General features: G+C 32.5%; 1 protein-coding gene across 1 annotated transcript in view; it reads left to right on the forward strand.

The window, feature by feature from the left end:
• Positions 1–1,163: 1,163 nt before the first annotated feature.
• Positions 1,164–12,506, forward strand: part of LOC108915607 (zinc finger protein 92-like) — a 16,443-nt gene continuing 5,100 nt past the window's right edge. Inside the window, exons 1-4 of the mRNA XM_023456667.1 lie at positions 1,164–1,210; positions 5,177–5,367; positions 5,781–6,083; positions 8,160–8,425. Coding sequence (XP_023312435.1) covers positions 5,236–5,367; positions 5,781–6,083; positions 8,160–8,425 — 701 coding nt within the window. The 5' untranslated portion in view covers positions 1,164–1,210; positions 5,177–5,235. The remainder of the gene's footprint in view (positions 1,211–5,176; positions 5,368–5,780; positions 6,084–8,159; positions 8,426–12,506) is intronic.

Here is a 12,506-nt window from a genome sequence, read left to right on the forward strand (position 1 = left end):
TAATTGTAAATTAAGTACATAATAAGGTTTTAGTATATTTTGGTATTTTTTTTTGTACCAGTTGGTATTTATTGCTAATCCAAAGTTGGCAACACTGATGCTACTTAGTAGATACTGCTATTGTGCTATCACTAAGGATGTTCTGTGTGTGCTATGTTCGGCTGAACGCGGCCATTGATTGATTTCTCAGATTTTTGTGTGATTTAGTTAGTGTATGTGAAAGATTCGATAAAACTAAATATGGTGCAATCGTGTTCTGCGATGAATTACGTAAAGAGACGTTTAAGTGGAGAAAAAATTAAATTTCATAGATAGGAAAGAAGTTATGATGGTACCAACATGTTTATACTTTTCGCATCTTTCTGAAAATAATGACCAAGTACGNTTCGATAAAACTAAATATGGTGCAATCGTGTTCTGCGATGAATTACGTAAAGAGACGTTTAAGTGGAGAAAAAATTAAATTTCATAGATAGGAAAGAAGTTATGATGGTACCAACATGTTTATACTTTTCGCATCTTTCTGAAAATAATGACCAAGTAGAGTTGTCTTCGATGATAACTAATTAGATTATATTATTTCCCCCCCATCCTCAAAATAAAATGTCATTTTAACGTCCAAATTTTGCCGCTTTAAATTTGTTACTATTCAAATTATTTTTTAACATCAAACCGAAAATAACGAAAAAGTTTTAACTGAAATGTGCTTAGCAAAAATTCTCTTCAAATAATATGTTCTGCAAAGCAAGGAAATATGAAATATTTGAAACCACTACGTCAGAAGAGCTTGCAGTAATTTTAACCGATCGAGTTTACGATATGAGGAAATTATTATTTATGTATAAGGCACTATAAAAACGATTTGGAATATTATAGCTGAAACAATTCAAATATTGTACTGTAATTAGGCCAGTAATATAATAAACCCTTTTACATACCTACACTACTGGAAAAAATGAATTTTATTGTCTTTTGGTCTCTATATTATTTCTATAAAGTCTTTGAATACGGCCCAACAGAAAAAAGGGGTAAGGAATCGAGTACAGCTAGCTGATTGGTTGAATTAAATGTAGCGCGCTGCAGTCGAAATTCTGTGAACGAAGCTTAGGCCCATACTCTCCATCTCTCTCGCACACGTCTGAGCGATTGCCAGTTATGTGGGCAAAATGATAGTTGGGCGAGTCCAGTTCCAGTTTCAGTAGTTTATAAGGTCTATAGTTTGTTGTTTATTGTTTTGTTTAGAAGAGAGAGGATTGAAATACCTGATAAATGGAAAAACTGCAATCAGAAAACTTGGAAAAAATGTTTTGCAGGCTGTGTATAAATAGTGTAGACAATGATAGTTGCCAGGTAATAGGAGAAGCCCTAAAGGACGTTCTGGAAATTGTTTTACCAAATTTGGTAAGAACAAATTACTACAGTTACTTTTATATTTATAGTATCAGTCATCTAACAAATGATATGTTACTCATTTAAAAATTACTTAAAGGAATGCTTGTTCAAATGTTAACACTAACTAAACTTAACTAAAAAACTAACTGAACATAACATAGATGGTTGTATAGAACTTCTTTAGAAACATTTAAATGATAATTATTTGAAAAATGAATTCTTGTTGTAGTTACTATGGCAACGCTTAGAGAAACTTTTATTGCTTATGTTGATCAGCCATTGCACTAAAGGTTTTATCTTTATGCTCTGATAGGCATTACGTTCAGTTAGATACAATTGTGTGTGAGGCATACATACTGACGTAACTTTATTTCCAATATAAGTATAAACGTATAAAAAATCAGCTACATACTCGTAGCTATCAGTCTCTACATATGCGACTTCGGCATCCCTTAAATCTTTAATTACGCTTCTGTTTCAGAATTTGGATGAACGAAACAAACATTTCATCTGTGAAGCATGTTCCATACAATTATTTGACGCTTTTGCTTTTAAGTCGACNCAGCTACATACTCGTAGCTATCAGTCTCTACATATGCGACTTCGGCATCCCTTAAATCTTTAATTACGCTTCTGTTTCAGAATTTGGATGAACGAAACAAACATTTCATCTGTGAAGCATGTTCCATACAATTATTTGACGCTTTTAATTTTAAGTCGACTTGTATTGAAACCGAGGATATTATTTTTCCTTATATTGATGCTAGTAAAGTGTCAGTGGTTGATTTAAAAGAAGTTTATCTAAGAGAGAAGGGAAATATTCAGTTAATAGATATATCGGAAAAGAGGATTTGTCGATTATGTTTTCAGTTGGTTACATCCGGATTTGCGTCATTAAATGAAGTTGACATTGACATAATTGGAACGTATATACCACAAGTTGTAAACATATTTCAAAGGACTCCACAGGAAAATATTTGTATGTGTAGAGACAGTTTTTTCTATAAATGAAATTCTATAACACATAGGTACTTACAAAATCACTAAATATCAAACTTTTATTTATTTATCATGTTTCATTAGGCCTGCAGGGTCTGTACTAGTTACATATTTTATGATAAATCATGTACCTGAAGTTCCGAACGTCTGTTTGAATGAAAATGAAAACCCGTAATATCAAGTTTAATCGTATTTAAAATGATTTTACCAACTAAATTGTAACTTCTGTAAACGAAAACAATACTTCCCCATCATCGGAAGCCACCCCCCATATTAACCACCCATAAATCAGTTGTTTATTATTTCCCCGTTATCAAGTTTAAAGCCATAATAGATTTTAAGTAAATTGTTAAAATTATATTTATATTGAGTTATGACAACTATTAATACCCTTTGTTGCCACCGGAATCCACCCCATCAACAACCCTTAAATCAGTTGTTTATTACTTTCCCGTTATCAAGCTTAAAGCCATAATAGATTTTAAGTAAATTGTTAAAATTATAATTATATTGACTTATGACAACTATTAATATTCTTTGTTGTCACCGGAATCCACCCCAACAACAACCCTTAAATTAGTTGTTTATTATTTCCCCATTATCAAGCTTAAAGCCATAATAGATTTTAAATAAATTGTTAAAATTATATTTATATTGACTTATGACAACTATTAATACCCTTTGTTGCCACCGGAATCCACCCCATCAACAACCCTTAAATCAGTTGTTTATTATTTCCCCGTTATCAAGCTTAAAGCCATAATAGATATTAAATAAATTGTTAAAATTATATTTATATTGACTTATGAAAACTATTAATACTATTTGTTGCCATCGGCATCCACCCCATCAAAAACCCTTAAATCAGTTGTTTATTATTTCTCCGTTATCAAGCTTAAAGCCATAATGGATTTTAAGTAAATCGTTAAAATTATATTTATATTGACTTATGACAACTATTAATATCCTTTGTTGCCACGGGAATCCACCCCATCAACAACCCTTGAATTAGTTTTGACCGCTAAAAGGGGAGGTAACCGGAGAAAACTGTCACCCAGTATATTAATTTGACTAAAGCTTTAAGATATAATAGGCCATAATAGTCCAAATAAATGTGCCAAATTTTAACGCGATCGGTAAGAGGGTTATGAAGTTATTAATTAAATTAGTTTTATTTTTGACAACTTTGGAGATCTATAACTCAAAAAACAAACAGTTATTATTTAATTTTTTTCAGTCGAAACGTCGGTAAAATTTGCGGACACCCTGTGTAGAACAAGTTTCAAGCTAGTCTAACTGGCCGCCATTTTAATACAAAAGCAGCTAATTTAAATTCATGTGAATTGTAAACAAGTATGCAAAAAATGAACGGTACAGATCTAAACATTTGTCTTTCTGATCTAATGAGATCCTCTATTTGACATAAATCTACATATGTACTGTTTATTTCCTAAATTTCGATTACGACTCAATAAAAAACCTGGACTGAAACCTACAATAAAAGTAGTCACATATTGACAATTTCGAGGTGTCTTCAAATGTAGGCAAATATTATTACCTACCAATAAATAATGTTTCTTTGTGATGGGAAAATTTCAAAAATTAAAAAAAAAATTAAATTAAAACATTCTGAAAAATTATACAGCATTTTACTTATCTTTTTACAAAATCGTCACAAAAATAAATACATTTTTTAAGAGTATAAGTATTACAATGATTGGTATTTATATTAAAAATACAAGATATTTTTTTTTTGAATGATTAGTTTGTTTTTGATTTTGTTTGATTTGATTTGTGATTAGAGGCCGTCCAAATCATGTGATTTAACGCCGTTGGACTTTTTTCTTTGGGCTTTTTTGAAGTCTAAGGTTTATGTCAACAAGACCACGACTACTCACGCTTTGAAGCTGCATCAATGAAATTCAGATGCATTTATACAAAACGGTCAAGGAAAATTTCGACAAAAGTATAAGTATATGCCAACAAAGCCGTGGAGGCCATTTTGCCTAGATACCTAGTTTTCTGGTATCGAAGAACATTGCTTGACTTCACTTGATAAGACCTTTAGAAAACATGTTTGAATTTGTTTCAATTAGCTTAATATTCTAAAAAAAAACTGAATTTTATTCACAAAACATTGAAACATTTAATTTATATTGATTATTTCTATTTTTTTAAATTTTTTTAATAAAGCCTGGAGATATGAANTAGATTTTAAGAGGGCAATGTCGATGACGTCGGGGCGTCCTACGGGTCCGTAATGTGTCGGTTCTGTCGGTCCGAGTATCGTCAAGTCGTCGTGTCTGTCTTGGTAATTGAGCAGGACGCGACCTCTTGTGGTCGTCGTCCCCCCCTGTGCCATATGGGGGGTAATTTTAACCGATCGAGTTTACGATATGAGGAAATTATTATTTATATATAAGGCACTATAAACACTTTTTGGAATATTATAGCTAAATAAACAATTCAAATATTGTACTGTAATTAGGCCAGTAATATAATAAACCCTTTTACATACCTACACTACTGGAAAAAATGAAATTTATTGTCTTTTGGTCTCTATATTATTTCTATAAAGTCTTTGAATACGGCCCAACAGAAAAAAGGGGTAAGGAATCGAGTACACCTAGCTGATTGGTTGAATTAAATGTACGCGCTGCAGTCGAAAATCTGTGAACGAGGCTTAAGCCCTTACTAAGTCTATCTCTCTCGCACACGTCTGAGCGATTGCCATTTATGTGGGCAAAATGACAGTTGGCCGAGTCCAGTTTCAGGAGTTTATAAGGTCTATAGTTTGTTGTTTATTGTTTTGTTTAGAAGAGAGAGGATTGAAATACCTGATAAATGGAAAAATTGCAAACAGAAAACTTGGAAAAAATGTTTTGCAGGCTGTGTATAAATAGTGTAGACAATGATAGTTGCCAGGTAATAGGAGAAGCCCTAAAGGACGTTCTGGAAATTGTTTTACCAAAATTGGTAAGAACAAGTTACTAAAGTTACTTTTATATTTATAGTATCATTCATCTAACAAATGATATATGTTGCTCATTTAAAAATTACTTAAAGGAATGCTTGTTCAAATGTTAACACTAACTAAACTTAACTCAAAAACTAACTGAACGTAACATAGATTGTAGATACTATGGCAAAGCTTAGAGAATCTTTTATTGCTTATGTTGATCAGCCATTGCACTAAAGGTTTTATCTTTATGCTCTGATAGGCATTACGTTCAGTTAGATATAAATGTGTGTGAGGCGTACATACTGACGTAACATTATTTCCAACATAAGTATAAACATATCAAAAATCAGCTACATACTTGTAGCTATCAGTCTCTACATATGCGACTTCGGCATCCCTTAAATCTTTAATTACGCTTCTGTTTCAGAATTTGGACGAACGAAACAAACATTTCATCTGTGAAGCATGTTCCATAAAATTATTTGACGCTTTTAATTTTAAGTCGTCTTGTATTGAAACCGAGGATATTATTTTTCCTTATATTGATGTTAGTAAAGTGTCCGTGGTTGATTTAAAAGAAGTTTATCTAAGAGAGAAGGGAAATATTCAGTTAATAGATATATCGGAAAACCAGAGGATTTGTCGATTATGTTTTCAGTTGGTGACATCCGGATTTGTGTCATTAAATGAAGTTGACATTGGCATAGTTGGAACATATATACCACAAGTTGTAAGTATATTTCAAAGGACTCCTCGAGAAAATATTTGTATGTGTAGAGATAGTTTTTTCTATAAATGAAATTCTATAACACATAGGTACTTACAAAATCACTAAATATCAAACTTTTATTTATTTATCATGTTTCATTAGGCTGCAGGGTCTGTACTAGTTACATATTTTATGATAAATCATGTACCTGAAGTTCCGAACGTCCGTTTGAACGAAAATGAAAACCCGTGGAGTGTGGAGTGATAAGAATCTTAAAGAGACATGACAATAATGACATTCCCTGATAGCCACAGCAATGAACATTTTGTTTTCATAGCCTATTGATCTCAAATATTTCATTCCGCGACACTGCTACCCAAACCGAAACGTACAGACCTGCAAATAATGACATTTTTCTCAAGAATGGCTTTCTGTAGACGATTTTCTCAACAGAAAATATTTTATTTAAATAAAACGAAATTTTCATTGTTCAGGGTTATTAAAAATAGAGCATGAAAGAACAACTTGTTTTCATTTTGAGCATTATTTTTAAAATAATAAAGGTTTAGTAGTTCCAGTTCCCAATTTTCGTACAAAATATTGTCGGAAAAATGATTCAACCTCATCAACTGTATTGAGATTAATTGAAAAATTCAGAGAGACTGAATTGATTAGCGATTTTAAACACTCTTCGTCCTTCAATAAGCCGTTCAGCACAAAACATTAAAGGAGTTGGTGAGAGTATTGCTGAGAGTCCAGGATCATCCATTCGCCACCGTGGTCAAGAATTGGACATTTTGAGAAGCTCTGCGGCGTATTCTCGTGAAAGATTTGCATCTTCATGCTTACAAAGTTCAACTGACTCAAGAACTGAAGCCACGCAGAGCGAAGAGAGTTCGTTAAATTGGTTATGGAACAATTGGATGCTGATTTTTCGAACAAAATCATCTTCAAAGATGAGGCACATCTTCTTTCGTTAATCGACAAAATTGTTGCATTTGGGATTCAGAAAATCCACGAGTAATTGTTGAGAAACAAATGCATCCACATGTCACTGTTTGGATTTTGGCTGGAGGCATCATTGGGCTATTCTTTGATAATACGGCTGGTCAGGCAATAACAGTTAATGGTGCTCGCTATCGCCACATGATATAATAATTAATAATAATTTTCTGTTTTGGTAATTAGAATTGGCCGTCCAAATCATATGATTTAACGCCGTTGGACTTTTTTCTTTGGGATTTTTTAAAGTCTAAGGTTTATTTCAACAAGACCACGACTACCCACGCTTTGAAGCTACATCAATGAAATTCAGCTGCATTTATACAAAACGGTGAAGGAAAATTTTGACAAAAGAATAAGCATATGCCAACAAAGCCATGGAGGCCATTTTGCCTAGATACCTAGATTTCTGGTATTGAAGAACATTGCTTGACTTCACTTGATAAGACCTTTAGAAAACATGTTTGAATTTGTTTCAATTAGCTTAATATCCTAAGAAAAAACTGAATTTTATTCACAAAACATTGAAACATTTAATTTATATTGATTATTTCTATTTTTTTAAATTTTTTTAATTTGTATGGCATGCTGTTAGATTTCCCTTCGCATATTTCAAGCAAGAGGTTTACTTGTCAATACCTGGTGCAATTATTTTACATGCGTATATGAGGGCTAATCCCGTTGCTCCACCCTTAACCCATTTACAAGCCAACAAAATTATTCATAATAGAAGCCGATATATATATAGACCAACACTATTAAATTGCAGTGTGATGAGATACATATCAGTACGAAAGTGAAGAGCATCTAGCTACCACAAAATTAGACCGTCTGCTGTGACACAAATGAAGGGCATTTTGTACCTTCATTATTTAATTCGGTCGATTTGTAAGGAAAGTTAAATATCGGACTCCATTCACCAATCGTAAGCTGGAACTGTTCATGTCTGTCAGAATCATAGAATTGTGTAAATGTGTTGCTAGACAAATAATTGTAATGTGCAAACTTTTTTGTTTGGTTTTTGTTCTTTTTTTTTTGGATTGGTTTTTTCAGTTAAAAAGGTAACAGAGATTCACTGAAATTTTGTTGTTGTAGAACATCAACGCTACCAGGGATCCTGTTATATGCGGACCATGTTTTAATTCGCTTCGTACTCATGGTGGCTTTGCAAAGAACTGCCTTGATGCACAGGAACAATACAAAAGTTCAGATAAACAGTTTTATGTTAAAACCGAAGAAATTAAAGTAAAACTGGAAGAAGACAGTCAGGATGTGCCGGAGAAATTTAAAAACATTGACGAGCAGTCTGATATTAGATCTGAAAAGATTGAAATAAAACTAGAGGGAGAGGTTTGTGATGGGTAAGTANCAGCCATTGCACTAAAGGTTTTATCTTTATGCTCTGATAGGCATTACGTTCAGTTAGATATAAATGTGTGTGAGGCGTACATACTGACGTAACATTATTTCCAACATAAGTATAAACATATCAAAAATCAGCTACATACTTGTAGCTATCAGTCTCTACATATGCGACTTCGGCATCCCTTAAATCTTTAATTACGCTTCTGTTTCAGAATTTGGACGAACGAAACAAACATTTCATCTGTGAAGCATGTTCCATAAAATTATTTGACGCTTTTAATTTTAAGTCGTCTTGTATTGAAACCGAGGATATTATTTTTCCTTATATTGATGTTAGTAAAGTGTCCGTGGTTGATTTAAAAGAAGTTTATCTAAGAGAGAAGGGAAATATTCAGTTAATAGATATATCGGAAAACCAGAGGATTTGTCGATTATGTTTTCAGTTGGTGACATCCGGATTTGTGTCATTAAATGAAGTTGACATTGGCATAGTTGGAACATATATACCACAAGTTGTAAGTATATTTCAAAGGACTCCTCGAGAAAATATTTGTATGTGTAGAGATAGTTTTTTCTATAAATGAAATTCTATAACACATACACTTACAAAATCACTAAATATCAAACTTTTATTTATTTATTATGTTTCATTAGGCTGCAGGGTCTGTACTAGTTACATATTTTATGATAAATCATGTACCTGAAGTTCCGAACGTCTGTTTGAACGAAAATGAAAACCCGTGGAGTGTGGAGTGATAAGAATCTTAAAGAGACATGACAATAATGACATTCCCTGATAGCCACAGCAATGAACATTTTGTTTTCATAGCCTATTGATCTCAAATATTTCATTCCGCGACACTGCTACCCAAACCGAAACGTACAGACCTGCAAATAATGACATTTTTCTCAAGAATGGCTTTCTGTAGACGATTTTCTCAACAGAAAATATTTTATTTAAATAAAACGAAATTTTCATTGTTCAGGGTTATTAAAAATAGAGCATGAAAGAACAACTTGTTTTCATTTTGAGCATTATTTTTAAAATAATAAAGGTTTAGTAGTTCCAGTTCCCAATTTTCGTACAAAATATTGTCGGAAAAATGATTCAACGTCATCAACTGTATTGAGATTAATTGAAAAATTTAGAGAGACTGAATTGATTAGCGATTTTAAACACTCTTCGTCCTTCAATAAGCCGTTCAGCACAAAACATTAAAGGAGTTGGTGAGAGTATTGCTGAGAGTCCAGGATCATCTATTCGCCACCGTGGTCAAGAATTGGACATTTTGAGAAGCTCTACGGCGTATTCTCATGAAAGATTTGCATCTTCATGCTTACAAAGTTCAACTGACTCAAGAACTGAAGCCACGCAGAGCGAAGAGAGTTCGTTAAATTGGTTATGGAACAATTGGATGCTGATTTTTCGAACAAAATCATCTTCAAAGATGAGGCACATCTTCTTTCGTTAATCGACAAAATTGTTGCATTTGGGATTCAGAAAATCCACGAGTAATTGTTGAGAAACAAATGCATCCACATGTCACTGTTTGGATTTTGGCTGGAGGCATCATTGGGCTATTCTTTGATAATACGGCTGGTCAGGCAATAACAGTTAATGGTGCTCGCTATCGCCACATGATATAATAATTAATAATAATTTTCTGTTTTGGTAATTAGAATTGGCCGTCCAAATCATATGATTTAACGCCGTTGGACTTTTTTCTTTGGGATTTTTTAAAGTCTAAGGTTTATTTCAACAAGACCACGACTACCCACGCTTTGAAGCTACATCAATGAAATTCAGCTGCATTTATACAAAACGGTGAAGGAAAATTTTGACAAAAGAATAAGCATATGCCAACAAAGCCATGGAGGCCATTTTGCCTAGATACCTAGATTTCTGGTATTGAAGAACATTGCTTGACTTCACTTGATAAGACCTTTAGAAAACATGTTTGAATTTGTTTCAATTAGCTTAATATCCTAAGAAAAAACTGAATTTTATTCACAAAACATTGAAACATTTAATTTATATTGATTATTTCTATTTTTTTAAATTTTTTTAATTTGTATGGCATGCTGTTAGATTTCCCTTCGCATATTTCAAGCAAGAGGTTTACTTGTCAATACCTGGTGCAATTATTTTACATGCGTATATGAGGGCTAATCCCGTTGCTCCACCCTTAACCCATTTACAAGCCAACAAAATTATTCATAATAGAAGCCGATATATATATATAGACCAACACTATTAAATTGCAGTGTGATGAGATACATATCAGTACGAAAGTGAAGAGCATCTAGCTACCACAAAATTAGACCGTCTGCTGTGACACAAATGAAGGGCATTTTGTACCTTCATTATTTAATTCGGTCGATTTGTAACGAAAGTTAAATATCGGACTCCATTCACCAATCGTAAGCTGGAACTGTTCATGTCTGTCAGAATCATAGAATTGTGTAAATGTGTTGCTAGACAAATAATTGTAATGTGCAAACTTTTTTGTTTGGTTTTTGTTCTTTTTTTTTTGGATTGGTTTTTTCAGTTAAAAAGGTAACAGAGATTCACTGAAATTTTGTTGTTGTAGAACATCAACGCTACCAGGGATCCTGTTATATGCGGACCATGTTTTAATTCGCTTCGTACTCATGGTGGCTTTGCAAAGAACTGCCTTGATGCACAGGAACAATACAAAAGTTCAGATAAACAGTTTTATGTTAAAACCGAAGAAATTAAAGTAAAACCGGAAGAAGACAGTCAGGATGTGCCGGAGAAATTTAAAAACATTGACGAGCAGTATGATATTATATCTGAAAAGATTGAAATAAAACTAGAGGGAGAGGTTTGTGATGGGTAAGTAAATATCTATAAATTATTTTACCACACATACAAAAAAATATAATTCTTTCAAATATGATAAACTATGAAACCTAACAAGTAATATAACAGAAAACTCAAACAGTAATAAATAAATAATAATAATAAATGAAATACTCAAAAATAAATAAATAATCTGTTTACTCACCTGATTTTTACGGCATATGATATACTTGAAACCTTGTGGCTAATCTTCGATTATCGGTAATAGGATTCTCTTCCACGACGTTTAAAATTTCTGATTCTAAGTTTCTGACTCTCTTAGCTTATTCCACTCCAACATTATCGTATTGGCGTATAAAGCTCCTATAATCCCTTAAATGTTGAACCAATTATACAAACATCTTATTTGGTACCTATAGGTTGGGATAATTCATCTCGTATCGTATTCTTGCAATAGCATGTTTTGTCCCGACAAAAAGTAGACTGTAACCATATCAACTTTTTCTTGACTTGTATCCATGCTTTTTCATCTTACACAAAAGCTTAAACGAAAGCAGAAAAATACACTACCATCACAAAACACTTAAATAATTAACTTACTAGGTTACACTTACCTTACATAAAGACATTTCACCCGTTTCACTGAATTACCATGGCAATTTGTTTTTTACCCATTTACCATTCCGTCATATCATACCAAGTGTGAAGTCAACCGGCAGTATCGGCTTTTCAGAGGTGGCAATACAGTGGAGACTAACCTCCGATGCTCTTTGTAAGCATTCGAAACAGGATCAGATTTAGCTTAAATTTAAACTGTTCATTATTTAATGTTGCTGTTTTGTTTATTTTGGATGTACATAAGTATTACCTGTTTTAACTTTCCTAAATGCGTCTATGCAGTTTATGTAGTGACAGTAGTATAATTCAGGTCAATGTCAGAGGTCATTAACACTGAGATTCGCAAATTAAATACATTACTGCTTAAGAAAATAGTAACGCGTAATTGTAAAAATTTAAAACAATTTTGAAAAAATATTCGATATCAATCAAATTAGTATTTTTATTTATTTCTTATTACGTACGTCTTTTAAAACGGCAAAAGTGATTATTTTAAAACACAGATTGGTTTTATTTAAAATTACTGACTTATTATTATTATTATTATTATTATTATTATTATTATTATTATTATATTTGTGACTTGTTTCAAGGCCTTAAACTATGCTTTCACCTAACTGTTCACGATTATTATT

Source organism: Anoplophora glabripennis, unplaced genomic scaffold (genome assembly GCF_000390285.2).
Source record: "Anoplophora glabripennis isolate ALB-LARVAE unplaced genomic scaffold, Agla_2.0 scaffold2063, whole genome shotgun sequence".
NCBI classification, from domain to species: domain Eukaryota; kingdom Metazoa; phylum Arthropoda; class Insecta; order Coleoptera; family Cerambycidae; genus Anoplophora; species Anoplophora glabripennis.